This window comes from Echinops telfairi, unplaced genomic scaffold (assembly GCF_000313985.2).
Source record: "Echinops telfairi isolate 266 unplaced genomic scaffold, ASM31398v2 ScPeMD7_7457;HRSCAF=8495, whole genome shotgun sequence".
Lineage (NCBI taxonomy): Eukaryota > Metazoa > Chordata > Mammalia > Afrosoricida > Tenrecidae > Echinops > Echinops telfairi.
Genome location: NW_022111357.1, coordinates 18,710,194 through 18,730,940, shown reverse-complemented (window position 1 = coordinate 18,730,940; position 20,747 = coordinate 18,710,194). Strand labels below are relative to the sequence as shown.

Genomic DNA, 20,747 nt, shown 5'->3' with positions numbered 1-20,747 from the left:
GGCGTCTGGCTGAGCTGCGGGTGCAAGAATAAGGGGCTGGGACCTCCGGGCAGGTCGCCTCCCTTGGAGCCGCCCCGCCCCGCCCCCGGGAGCCGCGCTCACTCACACGCCGCTGAGCACATGGATAGCTTGCGTGCACGGTGCGTGTCCAGCCAGCTCCACGTCTGCCAACGCCTCGCTCACTTCCACGCCGGGCCCCTCGAAATCCATGGCTTCAAACAGCACCACAGCCGGGTCCCCGAAATCCTGAACAGCGGGGGACAGTCCGGTCTCCGCCAGGCCCTCCCACCCAAGGACAGAAAAGGAGTGCCCGGCCCCAGGGACGCAGACCACCCAGGAAATTCAGGGTGAATCTTCCGTGCAGCGCGGGGAAAGAGCAGCAGCAGGAGGGGAGAGACTAGACCTCCGGAGAACAGGAAGAGGGGGACAAGTCCGCCCCTTGCACATGGTGCTCAAGGGAAGCTGGCTCTGGCTCAGAGGCAAGAAGGATGGCCCAGTTGTCTTCCCTTACCGTACGGATGACCCGCAGGGAAGCCAGCACCTCGTCGAAACCTCCCCAGTGTGACCAGTCAGCGTATTCCCCCTCCTCCAGCAAGTACTGGTGGCCCCGGAAGCCCTCCTTCTCATAGCCCACCCAGCTAGGGAGAAAAAACATGAGCAGTCACAGGAAGCCTGTGAATAAGACCGCTATGTCCCCGCCCACGTGCTCAGGACCACCCCCCTGCCTCCAGGGATAGAGGGGAGGGAGTGTGTGGATGAAATGGAAGGAAGGGTGCTGAGGTCTCACCAGCCCCCGAGGATCCGCAGGGACCCTACAGAGGCCAGGTGGGGGCTCTTGCTGTCTTCTGGCTGCCTCAGGTTGTAGATGTCACGACTCACTTCCCAGCTCTGGCCCTGAAAACCTGGGGCCTCAAACACCACAGCCTGTGGGTGTGTGAGTGGGGGTCAGGCTGATGAGCAGTGGTCTGGGCCCAAACACCCAGCCAGCCCAGGAATGGCTCTGCCCAGTATCAGTCCAGAGCCCTCACCCCGTACTGGCCCCCAGGCCTCTACCCAACTCCTGCCCGCGCTGACCAGGGCCTGATATCTCAAAAGCCGATTCCCAGTGAGCCCGTCAGACACTGTCCTCCCAGACCCAGCTTCTGACTCTCAGTGCCCACTCTCTTGCCTTCCAGCCGAGACATGATGACCACACCCTCCCCAGAGACCCTCCTCGACTCCCAGGCTCTTACCTTGGGCTCCCCAGGCCGCTCCACGCTAGGGCATCCCTGTGTAAGAGGCAGAACTAAGACAGAGCTGCTCAGAGTGGGAAAACAGATGGACAGGGAGGGGACCCAGGATTCTCCTGATCCTGAGACCCTTCAAAGCGGTCACCCTGGCTGCCCTTTCTCCCCACCCCGCTGTCTCACCCTGTCTCCTCCGATCTCCATGCCCAGTGAGAGCCCTCAGGCCCTGACCCTTACCAGTGTCAGAGGCTTCAGGGAGCCAAGGATGGGGCTGGCTGTGCCACAGGCCTCCAAGGTGGGGTACTCCCCAGGCTCCAGGATGCAGGGAGTGTCTCCAAAGGAGGGTTTGGGGTACAGCAGCCACCTGGGGGATGGCAAAGAAACTGCTGCATCCCAGATCCCACAGGGCACAGATCGGTGGGTGGGAGGGAAGATTTTGAGGGGACAATCTCAGGAGGAGTCCCCATTAAGGAACTTCCCATCATCGATGGTAGGACCTGCCTCCGTTCCTTCCTCCTGAATTTCACACAGCAGTGGCTGGGTTCTCCTATGACTTCTCTGCTTTAAAATCCTTCGTAAAAAAATCAGTTCCTTAGAAACCCAGTAGTTCCCAATGAAGCCAGTCCTGGGACATCCAACCTCTGCCTCTGTCCCCGGGATTCACAGCTCACCACCTGCCGCTTACACTGGCCAGACTGAACTTACAGTGCCCACCTGTCTCACCCCTGGGTCTGTGCAGGGCCTGTTCCCTCTGCCAGAGAGACTCTTTCTCCATCATCCCACCAGCGAATACACCGGGGGCAGCTCCTCTAGGCTTGAACAAAACGGACACAATCTGCCCTTGTAGAACTTAGATTTTTCTCTGGGCTCATCCCAGTCCAGGCACTCCCACCTCCAGGAAGGCCTCTAGGACTACCCAGCTAGTATGCTGCTTTTCCCTGCGTCTGCAGTCCCCTGCTACCGGCACCGTCCACTCCCCACAATGGATTGCCATCTTCTGCCTTCTGGTCTGTCACCACCGGTTGACTGAGCATTTCTTAAAGGCAGGAGTGTCCCCAGCTCTCAGCATACCCCAAACCCCAGCTCACTACCATGGAGTCAATTCTGGCGCATAGTGGCCCTATAAGACAGTTCAGCTGCCCTTTGGGTTGATGGCTGTATAAACGGTCTCTCTTCGCTGGAGCAGAAGCTTCGTCTTCTGCCCAACTCTAACTCACTACTCCAGGAGGGCTCTTGGTACCCAGCCCTGGGACGGTTACATGAAGGGACTCACAGTCCTGCTGAGACAGCGACAGAGGCCACCTGCAGGGGATGCCCCAAACCCTGGGGGTCCTCCAAGGCCTGGGTTAGCTTCACATGCTCCCCTTTGAGACCCTCCTCAGAAAACAGGCTGATCTCTGGGATGCTGTAATCCTGCGGAGGGAAGAGAGGAAACCAGTGTGAAGCACCCTCCCCAGCCCCCACCTGTTTCCCCAAGCATGTCCTGCCAGAGCCTCAGGTGGCTTCTGGAACCCCAGATGACAGGAGGCAACTGGATGGTCTCAGACAAGCCTGATCCCAGAGCCCTTTCATGCCCCGCCAGCACCAGCACTCTGTGGCCCCCATGCCCATCCCCCCACCTCTGGGCACACTGCCTTTCTGGCTGGCAGAGGGACAGGTGAGATTGACCAGGTCTAATGCTCCCATCACGCCCCAGAAGCAGGAGGCCCTGTGCATTCTGGGTGTCTCTTCCTCCTTAGGGCCACTTTCCACTCATCAAATGCTGTTGGGACATGGACCGAGTGCAGGACACCTCTCCAGGTCATTGGTGCACCCCAGGACCATTATCACTCCCCTCACCAGTGAGGAAGATGAGCTCAGAGAGGTTGAGCAACCTTCCCAAAGTCACACAGCTGGAAAGCAGCCACGTGAAGAAAAGACCATCATAGTCTGGATTCTCCATTTTCCACCCAGCCCCTCCCACACGCCTGGCACGCAGCAGGCGCCCCATTAAGACTGAAGGGATCCAATGAAGCCAGGTCCCCCTGACTTCAAAGCTCTTGCTTTCTCTCTTGCCCTTTGTTACCTCCCACACAAAGATGAATTCATTGTGAGAGGCTGGCAGTAAACTCTCCACAAACATCTGTGTGTGTCTGAGAAGCTTTGTAAACTCCTGTCCCTCCTCTGCCTGGCTGGTCGACTACCCTAGTTAGGACTCGTCAACGCTGGTTGTCTTTTGCAAGGAGGGTGTCATAACGCGCACTTGGGGTCACTCACTGTTTCCTTTTTTGTTGTTTTTTTTTAAGCCAGGCCCCAGCCCTCCCTAGAGTGCCGTGGGGTCTTCCTAGCAGCAAGATGGCTTTTTGGTCAAATTTCATGTCATTTCTGCAGTTTACAAATTTGTGTTAGGAAGACACTCGCTCTCTTCCGCGCCCTCTCCCCTTTCTACTTTACAAATACGGAGTTACGTGTTGATTAAGCCCTTGCAAACCACCACCACCCCACCCTACCCACACACATACACCCACCCCATGCCTCAAAATTCAATAGTGGCTCTTTGGGCTAGAATAGCCCTTCCTGGTTTCCAAGTCTCCACTCGTTAAGCTATCGAAATACTTCTAAATCCCCAATCTGGTTAAACAGCTACCTGTTTCAAACCCAAGCTCATATGCTGGCTTAACCATGAGGCCTGCAGGGCAGAGAGCAGGACGCCCCCACCTGCCAGGGCCGGGCACCGTGCCTGGCACACAGCAGGCATCAGCGAGCATCTGTGAGTTGAGAACCTGGGCCCTGGTGCAGGTGACTCCTCCCATGGAGAGGCTGGCAGTACGAGATCCACAAATGGCTGTGTGTTTCAAGTCTGGGAAACGTTGCCTGGCTGGGCCACTGCCCTCGTTAAGACTCATCATTTCTCACTGAGCCCTTTCTCAGCACCAGCTGGCACGTCCTCAGACTTCGCTCCTTCTGCTGGCCCTGCCTCGTCGAACCAGCCTCTGCACCTGCCCCAGAATGGCTCCAAGGATCATTGACACCCCCCCCAAGCCCCAACACTCACTGCCATCCGTCAACTCTGACTCACAGCGACCCCTGTGGGTTTCCGAGGCTGTAACTCTTCAGGGAGTAGAAAGCCTCGTCTTTCTCCTTCAGAGCAGCTGGTGGTTTCGAACTGCTGATCTGGAGGTGAGCAGCCCAACGCATAACCACAACGCCACCAGGGCTGCAGAGTTCCCAATTCTGGGCAAACAAGGCCACTTCCCTCCTCAGCCTAGAGTGTCTCCTCTGGCTGACGGGCACATGCTTCCCTCAGAGCAGGGTACTAGAGGGCAGGGTCCACTCACCTGGACAACCCTTCTCAGGGAGCCGATGCTCTTGGGGTTCCACTCGGGCCTTGAGGCTTGGAGTTCCACGTCTCCTTCGGGCAGGGCCAGCTTCCGGCCCTGGAACCCCGGCTCTTCATAGAGCACCCAGCTGTGAGCACAAAGACCCCAGGGTCATTGGGGGTGGGGTGGCGGTGTGTGACATGCCCACTAGGCAGCTGATGACGTTTCTGCTCAGTTGGCCTGGACACTTCTCACTGTCCCCAACCCCCGGTTCACAACAGGACCTCCGTTGGGCACTCCCCACTCACCAGCCTCGCACCACCCTTACAGAGGCCACTGGGGGCCAGCCAGATGTGTTGGCAACATCTTCCCAGACCTCCTTGCTGCTGCCCTGGCAGCTGGGCTCCGAGAACAGAATCATCTGGACAAGGCACAGAGGAGGTCTTCAGGCCCCGTCCCAGGGCTCTTGCCACTTGGGCCTCCTCCCCCACAGTCCCCACCCTACCTTTCCAGGCCTGGTGTTCAGTTTGCCCTGGGTCTTCAGTGCTGGGCTCTGGAAGGTGGTGATGGTGGTGGTGGTGGGGGGGTGATCAGAAGTCATACAGGGTTGTCTCCCCACAACCCACCGTTCCAGGCAACCCACATCCTCCTTATTCTCTTTCCCCCACAGAGGATGCCACATGTGTCCTTTCAACCCCAAGGGGGTCCATCAACCCAGTCCCAGGGGCTGGGTGCCACCCCCACGCCCCCAGCCCCAACGGCAGAGCAAACCTCCTGCTGTCTGGAGCGAGCCGGGACCTCACACCGCCCAAAGTCCTGATGAGGCCAGGGCCCTTCCCTTTCCCACCCCAGCCTCACTCACCCTTCTCTCCAGGGGCTGGGCTTGGGTGAGCTTCTCTGGCGCTGAACTTTCACTGCAGAGCAGGGCCAACTGTCCAGACACCCTCCTGAGCCCCGGAGGCGCATGGGGCGTCAGAGCAGATAGCTTTGTGCCCAGGGGCTCCGGGGCAGGGGCCTCCTTGGCAGGAGGCACCAGACCTCCAAACAGAAGGCTGCCTCCCAGCCGGGAAGTAGGTCTGTTGCTGGCCTGGCCCTCCAGCGCCTGCCCCAGGGGGGAGCTCTTGGTGCCAGCTACATGCTGCTTCATCATCTCCAGAGGGGAGCGGAAGTTCTGGGGAGGCCTGGCAGGGAGGGGGTCCCAAGAGGGGCTGGGCCCAGCCTTCTCCTGCCTGTGCTGGAGCTTCTCCTCGTCACTCAGGTAGGGGTTCTCAGGTTCCTCCTCCTCCTCCTCCTCCTCCTCTTCCTCTTCCTCCTCTTCTAGGGCTGGTACCTCCTGGGGGCTGGGCCCCATCACCCAGGGCCCTGGCGGACTCTCCTCAATGGCCGGCAGGGTAGCATACATGGCCAGGTAGGAGGAACGGGGGGCTCGGGGCAGCCGGTGAGTGCGGAGGATCTCAGGGGGCTCCATGCTCCGCAGGGTGTCCAGGAAAATCTCCAGGTCTGCAGCCAGGGCCTGTTCCTCCTCCTCCTCCCTCGAGGGCTCTGGGAGCAACTGCCCCTTGCAGTCAGTGACACACTGGGACTTCAGGCTGGCCTCTGTTCCCAATGGCATGGGTGCAGGGGGGCCTCCTGCGCTCAATAGACAAGATACTTTGTCTATTGAGAAGGATGGGACAGGGATGGCAGCAGGTCCCTGGACCACCACGTCGTCGGGGGTGACAAAGGGGGCCGGAGCAGCGCCAGAGTCCTGGATAGCCTCTGTTTGGGTGGGAGATGCGCTGGGGCAAACTTCAGAGCCCCGGGCAACCTCTTCCTGTTTGAGGGATGGCTCCTCTGGAGCCACCGGGCCTTGGACAACTTCTTCCTCAGTGAGAGAAGGGGCCAGACGGCCTTCGGTACCCTGGACAACCTCTTTGGAGGCAGAGGCTGAGCTAAAGTGGTCCTTTGGGTTCTGGACCACTTTGACTGGTTTGGGGGGTGGGCCCTCAGGCCCCTGTGCTCCCTCCTTCTGGACGAGGGAGAAGACAGGGCTGTCTTCCTGGGCCTGAGCAGCCGTGCTGCTTGGGGAGGCTTGAGGAGCAATCCCTGCGGGGCTGGGGGCAGCCTGCCTGTTGGTTGAGGATGGGGCAGGAAGTTGCGTGGAGGCCATGCTGACCTTGTTCCTCAACACAGGCTGGCTGGTGGCAGCGGGGGGGTCTGTGAGCTCTTCCCTTTTGCCAGGGTGCAGGTCGTGGGATTCCCGGGGCTCCAGAGTATGCTGGGTCCTGGGGTGAGTGGGCACTGCAAGCTGCTTTGGGGGCTGGGCTAGACCCAGGGAGGTCTGAAGTCTGGGGGCAGAAGATCCTGCTGTGCGGTCCCGAGAAGTCTGGAGAGAGAGCTGAGTGGGACTTGAAGCTCGTGGTACCCCAGGGACCTCCTGGGTCCTGGTCCTCAGGGCCTTGCCCTGGTCTTGCTCTGGGTGGGCTGCAGGGACGTGCTGGCTGTGAGGGGGGTAGGTACCCACTGGGAAGCCTCCAGGGTCCAGGGCAGTTCTGTCCTTTGGCTCTGGTGCCCCATTCTCAGGCAGCTGCCCCGGGACTGCCCCTCCAGGGCCATCCAGAGCGGGGCTCCGTGGTACAATGAGCGTGGGCTTGGGCAGCCGGCTGGCAGGTGGCTTGCACTCAGGAGGCACCAGGCTCGTGAGCAGCTCCAGGGCCTGGCTGTGGCTGGGGGAACCCTCCGTTCGGGCTCTCACCACCACTGCCCGGACTGTGCGGACAGCATTACGGCCTCTTGGCAGGGCCTCACCCGACAGCATGGGCCTCACGGTCACAGAGCTGTTGACTCGCCGGTCTACCTGCCCTGCCACCACCATGGTAGTCCGTACAGTGCGTGTTACCCGCCGTTCCTCGGACATCTGAGAGCCCTGGATGGCGAGGCCCATCGCTGGGTGGGGGCTTGGCTCCCGTGGCCCGGGCTGGGCCACCAAGAACTCGGACCCGGCCAGGGCACCTGGGCCTGGGGTCTCCGTAGTCCTGGGGGGCTGGAGGCTGCCATCCCTCTGGTCGACAGCCTTCTTCAGCCTCCCCGCTGGCCACCTCTCCTTGGGGGGTGGTGCGTACCTCTTGGAAAAGATGGGCTCATGACTCTGAAAGCTCCAGGCAGGCCCCCCTTGGGTGCTCTGGTGATTCACAGTCTCTTCCTCCCGGGAAACAAAGCCGTTGACTTGCTCTGGCCGGTGGCTGTGCTTGGCCACCTCCCGGAAGCCACCCGCCTGCGTCCCTGACACCAGAGACACCTTGTGAAATCGGTGTCTGTTTTCTTCCTGGGCAGGGGGCCTTTGCCGCCACACCAATGTGGCGCTCACTACTGGGGCCTCAGCCCGGGCTGGGGGCCCGTCTTCCTCCTCCATGCCGGGCCCCAGAGGCGTCCTCGACTCACAGTGGTCCAGCTCCCTGCAGTGGAAGGACCAGGGAGAAGGGCGATGACGGTCAAGGGCTGTGAGGGAGATGCCCCGTAGTCCAGGCCGGGTGACCCTGAGCAAGTCACTTGACCTGTGGAGTCTTTGTTTTCTCATCCATAACACCAGCAGGATACTTCCCACTGTGACTTGATTCATCAGTTGTCATCCCCACCACCACCACACACACACACACACACACACAGCCTCTAGCCAGCATTCTTCAAAAGGGGAAGCAGAGGGCCAAGCCTGCAAGCAGAGACGGGAAAGAGCAGAGAGCAGACAGCTATTTCTGAGGGTTTATCCCACGCAGGGGGTCCCCTGGTGGCACCGTGGTTAAAGCACTCCGTGGGTCTGCTTCCCAGAAGGATGTCCAGCCTTGGAACCCCACGGGGCAGTGCGATCCACAGCCCTGCCCGGTCGCTAGGCTTTGGAACCGACGCCGCAGCGGCCCAGGGTGTGAAGGGCTTGCTCGGTGCGCTGACCGCGCTGACCCTTTTCGAAGCACTGTCCAACACTTGTCCTGCTGGACTCTCGAAGCAGTCCAGGAGTGTGACCCTAGAGTGTGACACTACCTTGCAAGTACAAGACCCGCATCTGTGAAGCCCCACCTCTGTGGAGGGCTCCCCAGGATAAGGCCTGGCTGGTTGATGTCTTTGGTCAAGCTGTGCTGTGTACATATACGCCGTACGATTCTTTCCAGACCAACCCCCACCCCAGGTCCCTCCAGGTTCCTTTCTGCCTCAAACCTACAGAGCAGCTTCAGTGACTGAACAGGAAAGAGGAGAGGGGGGAACGTAACATCGACATGCGCCTGCGGTCCTCAGGGACAGACCACCCCACCCCCCACCCCACCACCAAGAGTAAATTAGAAGCAGGTATCTCAGTGAGAGAAAGGAAGTCACGTGCCCACAGTCACACAGTCAGCAGAGGGAGGACTCTGAGCCCTGACCCTCAAGTCCAAATCCCTTTGCAGTGAACCGAAACTCTTTGGTTTCGGGGGTTTGCTTTGAAAGGGAGCATGGCACTCCTGGGGGCGGGGGTCGTTCTCCCACCTCCACTCCTGGGGCCTCTTTCAACTGCACAGACCCGGAGGACCCCAGAGAGGCCTGCCTGCTCAACCCCAGTCTCAGGAGTAGGCGGGCTGCAGATGCGTGCTTCCTCTCTACCAGGACGCCCGGCTACCTCCTCCCGACCAGAAATGTCCCCGCTCACCCCAACGTTGAGGAGAGAGGGTCCCCCTCCCCCTCCTCCGCCTCCCTCCTTCGTAAGATGTTGCTGGAATCCAGAACTTTGACCCTGCCCTGTGTCCTCCGCGGTGATTCAGGGTTTATGAGGGTCAGAGATGAAAGGGGCTGGGGCCCACAGAAGCCAGCAAAAGCCTGCCCTGACATCAGGACCACGGGTGGCTTTGACAATGCCAGGCTTGGCCTGTACATTTGGGGAGGCAAGGGCCTGGCTGAGATGGAGCCCCGTCCTGTTTCCAGGCTTGCTGAAAGCAGGCTCCTTGGATCTCAGCCCTTCACTGAGGCTCTAAGTCCTCCCGTCCTCATGGCCGATCTGAATCGTCCTCCCCAGGCCTCCCGCACATGGTGCTTCACTCCTTCACTGACTTGTCCCCTCCCCGAGTCGCCTCCCCATTTCTGACCAGTAAGGGCCTCCTTTCACCGAGTCCCTGCTGCTGGCAGTACTGGTGCTAAGAAGCTGAACTTGGGTTCTATCGCACTCACTCGCTCATTCATTCAGTATTGACTGTGCCGGTGAGGTGTTAGGTGTGGGTTAGACGCATCCAAAGCTGACTTCTCTGTGGTGGTATCCTGGTAGTCCAAGGGTCAAAGGACTAGACCTGAAAGCACAGGAACCCATCGAGAAGGCCCCACGGATTTAGGCAGAACGAGAAGAGAGCAGCTTCCTGCACTTGCTCTTCGCCAAAAGGCCGAGAAGGGAGAAGAGAGCAGCTTCCGAGGGAGCCGCTGGCACTCAGGTCCGATTTTGTCAATGACTTCCTGACCATCAAAATCCAATGCCTTGCTCAACCCAACCCCACTCCTGGACAACACCCCTGGGAGTCACTCATTCCACAAGCCTGTGGTCATTTGCTTCTCCTTGCATGCCTCTGGGGACAAGGAGGTCACCACTTGACAGTTTACCAATTCCATCCCTGGACAGTCACAACTGCTAGAATGTTCTTCAGGCGATACCGGAATCTGTTTGTCTACAGGCCCTCACTCTTTGTCCTTGCTCTGAAAACAGACCTTAATGGCCCAGGATGGCCTCCTGGGTCAGCCAACCTGCCCGTTCCCAGGAGCCCGCCCTTCTCCAGGGTCCAGACCAGAAGTGGATCTGTTGGCATGGTGACCTGTGATCTCCAAACAAGATGTGTGGGGCTGGGAAGGGAGAGGCTGGGGAGGGGTTGGGGGGAGTGTGGGAAAGAGCTTTGTCTAACCCAACAAGTCCTGGATTCTCCCCGCTTACCTGTGAGTCACCCCCAAACTAGGCCAAACTAGTCCACAGGCCCACACGCCGGCAAACACATGCCGACACACAGACACACATGGGCCCAGAAACGCAGGTTTGCACATGGTAAGGACACAGACACACACACAGTCAAGCAGACACAGGAACAGAGTTATAAACATGCACACCCTGGCACAAGAGACACACAAACACAGAGCCCACGGTGACCCGCCCACGCACAGGTTCACAGTACACAGTTCATTCCCAGCCACAGGCTCTTATCCCCTTGAAAGTCCCCTGCACTCCTGCACAGACACACACTCGGGGGCAGGTCTTACAAAACACACACACACACACACACACACACACACACACACCCGCCTTAGCTGCAGCCTCCATTGTGTCCTATGCGCGCACACACCCACACACCTGCCTGCCTGCACCTGACAGAGAATCTTTCCGCACAAAGGGGACATCAGCAGTGGTGGCCTGGAGGTCATCCTGCCTCAGCGAGCCTCAGCCTCCCTCCTGAGTCTGTCATTATCTGCCGAGCCCAAAATAGCCAAGAGTGACAGGGAGAGCCCCGAGTCCCCAAGCTGAACCTCCCACTTCTTCCCCACCCCACCCCCCACTGGGCCCCCTTGCATCCACCTTCCCTGTCTCTGCAGCCCTTCCTGCCTCCCCAGGCTGGGCACCAAACAAGCCTGAGGAAGACAAACCTAAACCAGGCCCCTGCCCCCTGCCCAGAGCACCGCAATTTTGCCTTGTGGTAACAACCACAGTCCCAAACTCACGGCCAGCACAGTGATTTCAACAGTGGTCGCCAGATCAAATCCACCTCCAGAGGGTTACAGAAAACCCCAGTCTGCAAAGCTCCATCCGTGCCCAGCCCTCTCGTTCCTGCACACGGCCAGCCGAAGAGAGCAAGGTGACTCAAACACAAGCTTAGTGTTAGAGAGACCAACCTCGCTTGAAATTCCGGCTGGCTCTTCCCTGCTAGCTGCCTGGCTTTAGTCGAGGGAACTACCCTGCCTGAGTCTGGGGGCAGGGGCAGGGGACAGCACTGGCCCCTCTTCAGAGCGCCACTGTGAGGATTTAGTAAAAGGATGCTTAGAACCCCAATCAGAAGTGGCAGCCACCTCTCTCATCCTTAGGAACTTGTCGAAGCCCGACCTGAAGCCCAGGGCCCCTTCCTGATCATCCCGGGTGGTGGGGGGCCCACGCTTACGCTCACTCTGGTATGTTATGGGAGATGCATCATTCCATCTCTGAGCCCATGCCCGCAACCCCCATCCCCTTCCAGCAGTTGTAGGAGAGTCATTTCGACCCAAAAAGAGCCCCAGTTTGGACACCTCGCCTGAACCTGTGGTCGTCAGCACAGAGCCAGGTGGGGTAATTAGGGCTGCGACCGAGGCGTTATTAATAAGCATCGCTGCTATTTGGGCAGCCCAGCTCTTCGGAGTTCAAAGCATGTTCCTGTAACCACCTCCCCTTGCCTCATCCCCAACGACCAAATCCCTTCGCCCGCTGAAGGCCCAGAGAACTTAAGCAACTTGCCCCAGGACACTCAGCCCTTTGCCTGGGAGGTGCTTCCCAGCCCGGGTCTGTGAAAGTGGCAAGTGTTGCTGGGGAGAAGGTGGCCCTGTCCCCTCTTCCCCCTCGGGTGGCCAGGAGTGGAGCGCCGCACTAGTTGGACAGAAGCAGTAGAGAAGGGGGCCAGCCTTTGCTGGACCGTTGATAGGGGGAAGGGGTGGCCCAGTCAGCTCAGGTTCAGGACGCTAAATGAATGGAGCTCGAGTTGGAGAAGACCAGGGATGAGGCAGAAAGACCCAGGACAGGACAGTCAGGCCGTCTCCCCTCCCACCACCGCCCACTCGGGGACCGGCCTCTGCTCACCGTCGTCCGTGGGGGGACCCAGATGTCCTGCTAGTCGGGAGCTCCTGCCACTGGGCCGTGCTCCCCTGATGTCCTCGGACTCTTAGCCAGGACTCCTGGGGCAGGTCGATCGGGCACCCCGGGATGGGGCGGGGCTCCTGGGGAGGCTCCCACCAGCCCCTGGATTCCTCAGAGCCGCAGGGGTGGGGATCTGGTTGGGCCGGTTTGGGCTCCTCAGCCTCCTCCTTGGGTGCCCGCCTGCACTCCTGTAGGGTGACGGTGATGTGGTAGCGGGTCCTTCTGGTAGAGGGACCTGCGTGGAGAGTCTGGGCTGGCTGTGCTAGGGCAAGCCCTGGGGTGACGGGCTTGCCCTTTGCCCCCTCTGCTGTGGGGAAGGATGCTGGGCGGGGCGATGGGAGAACTCCTTCCACGTCGCTGGGCACCTCGGGCCTCAGAGAAACCTCAGGGGCAGCATCTGAAGCCCACGGATGAGCAGAGCCCGGGGGCTCCTGTTCAAAACACCCAGAAGCTGGCACCAAGCCCAAGGGGCTCCGGGCACAGGGAGGCTCTGCCGAGGCCACTGCCAGCGCCAGGTCCTCCGGCCCCAGGTTGGCATAGCTGGCCAGGTCCGAGCCACTGCCCACAGCTGGCCTCCGCAGGCGCCCCAGGGACTGAGCGAGTCCCCCAGAGCTGTGTGGTCGCCTTCCAAGCCAGGATGCACGGCTCCCTGCCCGAAGGTCCCATTCTGAGCGGCTCTGGGTCTGGACCTGGGGGGAGTGGAGATGGGTGCCAACAGAGGCAGAGGCCTGGTGCCATCTCCCCTCGACTGCCCCCCTGGCACAGGAGTGGCACCAAACAGAGCTGTCCTAGGGAGAGGCATCCAGGCCACCGGAGCTGGCCAAAGGGACAGGGCTCCAGTCAGGGCCCTCAGCGCTCAATTCACCACCTCCCATTCACCCTCTGAGGGATGAACGCCTCCACGTTTCCGTGGGCAACAGGGACTGGACGAAGGTCACACAGTGAGGCAAGGAGCCCTCTAGGTGACACAACCACCTGGGACCTGCTCCCTCTTCCAAAGAGTGGTGACCTTAGCTTCATCTCAGGCCGGAGGCTGCCTTCCCAAGCACCCAGAGGCCTCCGGCCCTTTGGCAGCAGCGCGGCCCTGGAGATTAGGGTCCGTGTGGACATGCCTGCCGCAAGTTCCCACGGCCTCTGCTCCGGTCAGGCTTCCCAGAGTTCTTGGGGACCCCTCGCAGTCGGATAGTCCCACAGCACACCTGGGAGGAGGTCCCTGGGCATTGAGGTGAGGCAGGAGGGAGCCTGGGAAGTGGGTTAATACCTGATCCCAGTCTGTTCTCCCACCCCACACCCCTACCCCCTGCCCGGGCTCAGCCTGTCTCAGTTTCCCAGTGGGTAAATGGCTCAGGAATGACAGACCCATAGAGACACTGCCTCCCAACCTCTTCTCAAAGATGCGTTGGGCCCTTGGCAACCAAGGAGCTCAATCTGAGGCCTCAGTGCTTCTTAGCCGGGACCTTTGTTTCCAAAGGCCTCCTTTGTGAAACAGATGCCCGTGGCCTCCTGTTCCCCCAGGGACAGCAAACTAGAGTGATTAACTATGGAGGTCCGGAGCGAGGCATGGTCTCTCCGGAGACTGTCGGTTTGCGCTCAACTAGCTGGCAGTTTTGAGCCCAGCCAGCAGTGTCACGGAAGAAAGGCCTGGTGAGCTGTGTCTTCTAAGGATTATATTCTAGAACGCTCGATGCAGCACAGGCCTACTCTGAACGCACGAGGTCACCATGCCTGGCACCAGGTTTGCTTTGGGTGTGGAGGAGGCCGCCGGGGCTGAAGACCTAGGCCATCTCAGTTTCCCCAGGTGTAAATGGCAATAATAATGACAGTACCTGCCTCCCCCGGGGTTACTGGGAAGACCGCGATTAAGCCATGCAGAGTAAGGAACTCTCGATTATCTGATTATCCACTAGTGTTATTAGTGGCATTCGGGCTCAGAGGAAGTCGCGGTTGCTTCCGCCATCACCAGGGGAAGCTGTTCCCTGTCTCTCCCCTGGCCCCAAGGCTGGGGAGGAAGGACATCCTGTGGATGGCTCAGGCCTAATGTGCAGACTGGGGAGCTGTGGCCCTAAGATGAAGCCACTCATGACTGGTGTGAGGCTGAGCTAAAATCGGCATGCAGAGAAAGGGGCCTGGAAGCAGGCACAGCCCCACCTCTGCCCAGAGGACGCTAGCACTAGGAAGCTGGTGTTTCCTGAGCACCCAGGCCCCATGCCACACAGAATCAGTGGCAGAGAGAGGACTAGAAATCCATTCTCCTGACTTGAGCGCCAGGGTTCATGGGCTCTCACACCCCTCCCTGAGTTTCTGTCCCCTCCCTTACTCCTCCCTCTGCCTTTTCTCCTACCTGGAGGCTGAGCTTGCTGGCACTGTCCTGGGTCAGGTCAGGGCAGCTCTGGCCACCCCAAGGCCTGGAAGGAAGCACAGAGGAGAGGGGTGAAGTCACCTCCTGTCCCCCACCTCCCCCACCTCCAGACTGGCCCCAGTCCAGCAGGGTGAGACCCTGACACCCACCCCGGCTGTCCACTCTCTCTCCAGAAGCCGAGAAAGAGACAGGATGGGCTTGGGACCAAAATGGGGGACTGGACCCCTATCAGAGAAACACAGAGAAAGAACATGGGTCCAATCACTCCCTGTTGCTGAGGCCAAACGGTGTGCCAGGCTTCCAGAGTAGGTATTAGTGGTCCTGTTTTTCAGCAAAGGAAATGAGGGCCAGAGAGATGATGTATAGCCCCCTCCTGTGAGTTTACCCACCCCCACACACCTCCATGCCAGGCAGTCAGCAGTGCCAGGGTCCTGTTCCCACAGCTGGGGAGAACCAAGCCCAGCAGACGCATGGCATGTGTCATTGTGCTAGCTTGGGAGCCTCCTCGGCCCCTCCCCACCCCTGACTCACTGGCACCCCAACCCTGCCTCCTTCTGAGAGGGAAGGGCAGAACCACCTGGGCCTATGGGGCAGGTTTCTGCCAGGCAGGATAAAGGGGGAGGGCGTGTCTATCAGGCGGGGGAGGGCAGGGCCCTGGCAGGGTGTGGGTACCCCAGGCACCCAGGCTTCCAGGCATAGGGTGGCTAGGGCCCTCCTCTTCCTCCTTGAGGTGAGAACAGTGCAAACCCCTCCCCTCACTCTGCTCCCACCACGCCCCCACCCCCTCCAGGTGGACTGCTGACAGCTGTGTCCTGATAAAATCAGAACAAATTGCCCAGTAACTACATAGACACACACACCCTGCTGCCTGCGTGCACACCTGTGCTGTCGGTGGACACCGGGCCTGTGAGCCACAGGGTCCTCGTGGGATTTTTATTAACGGTCCCACCCTGCCACCGGGACAGCGGAGCCGTGGCTCCCAGTCAATGGGCGGGGAGAGGTGAAGGGAAATGACTTGCTCCGGCCCACAGGGCTGGCGATGCCTCTGCTGGGACGTGCCCCGGGGGCTGCCAGGTTTGCCATCCAGCTACCTCACCAAGCAGGAGCAGCACCGTTTCAGATAGTGGTTCTGGGGTCAGACTGCTTCCGTTTGTGTCCTGGCCCCGCCACTCCGCTGTGTGACTCTGGGTAGGTGACTCCATCTCTCTGAGCCTCCACTTCCTTATCTGAGTCACCCATGCGACTTACCTGGTAGGAAGGACAGCTATGAGGCTGGAAGGAGCTAACCTTGGTAAAGCACCCGAGGCAAGCCACCGAATAAAGGCTTGTGGGGGCACAGTGGGGTACAGCTGGGCTGCTAACAGCAAAGTCAGCCGTTCGAACCCACCGGTCTCTCCGCAGGAGAAGGACAGGGCTCTCGGTTCCTGTAAAGATTTATAATGGGGGAAACCCGAAGGGCGGTTCTGCTTGGGAATTGGCGATGACCCGGCGGCAGGGGGGTTCTTTGCGGGTTGGCTGATACAATAGCTATCTCCAGGTGTGGGGGTGACGAAGGGAAACCTGTCATGAGACAGGAGACTCAAAGTCCACTGTGACAGGAGGCACTGTGTTTGCCTTTACCCTGTCTCCAGCCAGAAGAGCCTGGGCCGCAGCCCGCCTGCCAGACTTTAAAACGCGCCATACCAAGCTCACAATTCCGCCACATAGGGACCCTACAGGACACAGTAGAACTGTCCCTGTCACATAGGGACCCTACAGGACACAGTAGAATTGTCCCCGTGGGCTTTGGAGGCCGTAAATCTTGACAGGAGCAGAAAGTTTCCTCTTTCACTCTCGGAGCGGCTGGCCAGTTCGAACTGTTTACTCTGCCGTTAGCAGTCCAACACAGAACCCACTGCGCACAGGGAGCTGTACACGCTGTTCCGAAGTTTCAAAAGAGCCCAAGGACTTTACAAAGGCCACTTGCAAACTGGCCAGGGTGGTGTTTTAGAAAGGACTCCTGAGGAGCAGTGGGTAAGAGCATGTTTGCCAACCAGAAGTGCATCGGCTTCAGACCCACCCACCGGCTCCTGTAAGGACTTCAGCCTCGGAAGTGGAACTTCCCTGTCCTGCAGGGTCACTGTGAGTACAAACCCACTCAACAGCAAGGGGGTTGGTCGGAGTTTTGTGCTGCGTATTTGTTTTAGGTAACAACAACAACAACAAAAAATGTCGATGCTGCTTCCACAGGCACATAGCCAAAGTGTGGCTCATTGACTGACAGTGGAACGTTTGCACACGGAGACATTCATTCACACAGCGTATCTCCAAGGCCCCGCGTGCAAATTACATTTGCACGATACTGTGGTCTGATGCGCGTACATTATGAAAAATGCCTGAAATAGTCTGAGAATTCCACTGAGACAGGAAGAGGGCAGGAAAAAATGGTGTCCATAGACTTGCTCCACACAAGGGTCCACAGCTTTCAAATGGTCATGAAATCCTGTAATGTCTACAAATGGGTGGGGGGGGCAATAAAACGGGTCTGCCTGTGCTTGCTTAGTTGAACATTCATATCCCACTCGACCACACACACAGCCTAGGACCCAGGGGCTCCAGCCTCACCGGCCCTCCTTCCAGCCCCCTCACCTATCCGGGGCTCCGGCATCCTTCTGGGGCTCCTTGGCCCTGGGCTCCTTCTGGCCCCCCAGCCTGGCCAGGAGGCGCGTCAGGCGGGTCCTGAGGCCCCCGCGCCGCTTGGCCATGGCAGGGACACGGCCCGGGTGGTGCAAGCACCTGACCCGGATGCGCGGCGATGGAGCCCAACACCGCCTGGGGCGGCCCGCACCCCCCCACCCCGCACCCCAGAGCACACAGCGGCCCCGCCTGCGACCGGGCGGGCGGCGGCGGCGGACTCGGCTCCAGCGGGCGCTGGGCTCGGGTGCCCTCTGCCCTCCGCCGGGGACCTGGCCCGGCCGCGCTGCGCCTTCGGGCGCCCGCCGACAGAACCTACGCGAGGGGAGCCCGGGAGATAGTGGGGGGCTGACGGAGAGGCTCCCCCGGGAAGGAGGGGCTAGAAGTCGTGGGGCGGGGCCCGCGGACGCAGGTGGTAAGCCGCGTGGTCTAAGCCAACTGGGACCAGCTTCTCCTTGGGAAGGAGATATGGCTCTCTGTACCAGTAAAGATTCACAGGGTTCTACCCTGCCCTGTAGACATTCTGAGAATCGGTCTGACCAAATGGCACTGAAGTGGTTACATAATCTGGTGTCACCTTGCAAAGGAGTGGAGTTTAGCCTGTCAATCAGGTTGCAGCTTGATGACCTCACGGGAGGCCCTACAGGAGAGACAAATAGAGACATACCGAGACTTCCTGCTGACAAGCCACGTGGAGCTACACGGATGCAGCCAGAGCCCTGGAACTGGAGGAGCCACATGGAGACCCACACCAGCACTGAGATGCCTCCACCACCACTGGATCCACAAGACTTCCCACCCACTACCCGGTGATCTTCCTGCACTCAGCGTCATTGCATGGCTGCATGAGTCTGAAGAGGAATTTATAGACTATCATTGACATATGGGGTAATATTGGACTTATGGATTTGATCTGGACTGGGCTGGGATGTTTTCTTAATGTACAATTGCTCTTTGATATAAAGTTCTCTCTCATGCATATGAGTGTCTCTGGATTTGGTTCTCTAGTCTACCCAGACTAACACAGGCAGTGACTACTGTCAATGAGGACTCCTACAGGCGCAGTGGATTAAGCACCAGGCTGCTAATAGAAAGGTTGGGGTTTGAACTCACAAGCTTCTCCCCGAGAGTCCAGTGAGGCAGTAGACACCCTTAAAGCTATGGAAACCCTACAGAGCAGTGCTGCTCAGCCCCGTGGGCCCCTAAGAGTCAAATTTGACTTGATGGCAGTAGGTTTGGTTTGGCCCCAAGGGAATCATTCACCAGAGGAGGACATCCCGTGCCAAGTAGAAAGCCAGCAGCGTGAGGGACCTTCGGTCAGATAGATTGGCGCCTGTGTACCGTACCCGCAGTTGGGAGGAGGAAGCGGAATGCAGCAATGTTTCTTTCCTGTATACGTCACTGCGAGTCAGAGTAGATTCCGTGGCAGCTAACAACTTAGAGAGGCCTTCAAAAAATTCATGGAAAGTGGGATGAAATTTGATGGAATTGTCCCACCAATTATTAGAAGCCCACTGGTATAATGCAGCCATTGGTGGTTCTGTGGTAGCATTCTTGCATTCCTTGCAGAAGACCTGCTAAAAGGACAAACCGATCTGTCTTGGAAGAAGTACGGTCAAGCATGCTCCTTAGAGGCAAGAATGGCAAGACTTTGTCTTCCATACTTTGGTCATACTGTCAGGAGAGGCCAGGCCCTGACAGGAGACACCATGGGAAGGACACCGTGTTGGGTAAAGTGGAGGGGCAGCGAAAAGGAGGAAGGCCCGCAAGGAGATGGACGGACACCAAGGCTGCACCGATGGGCTCGGGCACAGGAACAACGGTGAGGGTGGCGCAGACCGCCAGTCTTTCGTTTCTCATTCTGCTGTGCACAGGGTCGCTGTGGGTTGGAAGCAACTCAGTGGCACCTAACAACAACAACATGCAAGAGCTCTGGGTTGATTCTCAGCCAATGCACCTCTGCATAGCCCTCCCTGCCAGTGGCGCTGTGGTGCTGAACAGGTTCCGGCGGAGTGTAGAGCTCACGAAGGACTAGGAAGAAGGACCTGGCAATCTAGTTCCCAAAAATCAACCAATGGGGACCAGGTGGATCACATAGTCCCCTCCACAAGAGGTGATGGGCAGGGTGCAGGACTGGGCAGCATGTTGCTCAGCTGGGCATGAGGCCAACGTGAGTTGGGGCCAATTCGGTGGCAGCTAGCAACCACTCTCACAGCCATAGTACCAGGCCCTTATCTGATGGACCCTGAGCACCTGTTGCAGGAAACAAAGCTGAGACCTGGGGTGTGGGAAACTGAGGACCGGAAAGAGAGTCCATGGGGGAAAATTCTCTACGCTCCTGTGTAAGAAGCCTGGGAGGCCAGCATGCTGGTGGAGGGAGGCCTTCACGCTTGTGAATTGGAGATGTATCCCACTCACATTCTCCTTCAGTAAAAGCTATTCCCCACAATGCCCCCCCCCAATGATGTCAGTTTTAAGGTGCTGCTTGCAAGCACATGGTTGCTATGATATATCTGCCATCCAAAGAGTCAGACCATCTAACGTTAAGTACAGCCCACTCCCTTCTGATAAGGCTCATAGATTGTTCTTCCCTGGAGAAGACCTTACCTTAACTGTAAGGTCCCTTAACTCTGGAACCCGCCCATCTTGTTACACATGTGCCTTCCTATCATGTGTATGCCTCTAGTACCTCCCCTTCCTATTGCGCGCAGGCACTTCTAGTTCGCCCCCCCTCCTGTTACCTGTATGCCTCTAATACAACCCCCTTCCTGTTGGATATGTGTGTGACATGGCTTGCATGCCTGAGATTATATAAGCTGGTGAGAGAGCATGTGAGTGGGATACATCTCCCATTCCCCACTCACTCTGCTTCCGGCCGCGCCCCCCCCCACCCCCACCCCAGGACCCATTTGGCTGTGGAAGCTGATCCCTCACTGTCCCGAACACAGAGGCAGGCCCCCAGAGACGAGGCGGGGTTTCCGCAGCTCCTTCCTGCGAAGGGGGCAGTTGAGTCCTTTGTCATCCGTTCTTAGTCCGGAAGCTGAAGCCTGTTCACTGTGGGTGACCCTGCTGGCATTCCAAACACCAGAGACGTCCCTTCTAGCATCACAGCAACGCACAGGCCACCACAGTAGGACCAGTGTGGGAAGGGCACAGGCTGGGCAGTGCTTCTTTCTGGTGTGCACAGGGTGCCAACAGGATGGGACCGACTCAATGGCACTAATTTCTTTTTCTTTTCTTTTTCTAAGCCACTCAGACCAATATGTCGATCTGAGGGGTAAGGAATCTGGAGGATTTTTTTTCCCCCCATGAAGAAGTTTTTTTTCATGTTAACACCCCCC

At 58.7% G+C, this 20,747-nt stretch overlaps 1 protein-coding gene across 1 annotated transcript in view; it reads right to left on the bottom strand.

The window, feature by feature from the left end:
- CRYBG2 (crystallin beta-gamma domain containing 2) overlaps nt 1–12,771 on the bottom strand; it is a 21,022-nt gene extending 8,251 nt beyond the window's left edge. The window contains exons 1-11 of the mRNA XM_004705085.2: nt 12,318–12,771; nt 5,388–7,959; nt 5,031–5,078; nt 4,834–4,946; nt 4,544–4,673; nt 2,500–2,639; nt 1,464–1,590; nt 1,233–1,268; nt 788–924; nt 512–638; nt 107–246 (exon numbers count right to left, since the gene is read on the bottom strand). Coding sequence (XP_004705142.1) covers nt 107–246; nt 512–638; nt 788–924; nt 1,233–1,268; nt 1,464–1,590; nt 2,500–2,639; nt 4,544–4,673; nt 4,834–4,946; nt 5,031–5,078; nt 5,388–7,916 — 3,527 coding nt within the window. The 5' untranslated portion in view covers nt 7,917–7,959; nt 12,318–12,771. The remainder of the gene's footprint in view (nt 1–106; nt 247–511; nt 639–787; nt 925–1,232; nt 1,269–1,463; nt 1,591–2,499; nt 2,640–4,543; nt 4,674–4,833; nt 4,947–5,030; nt 5,079–5,387; nt 7,960–12,317) is intronic.
- Nucleotides 12,772–20,747: the final 7,976 nt, after the last annotated feature.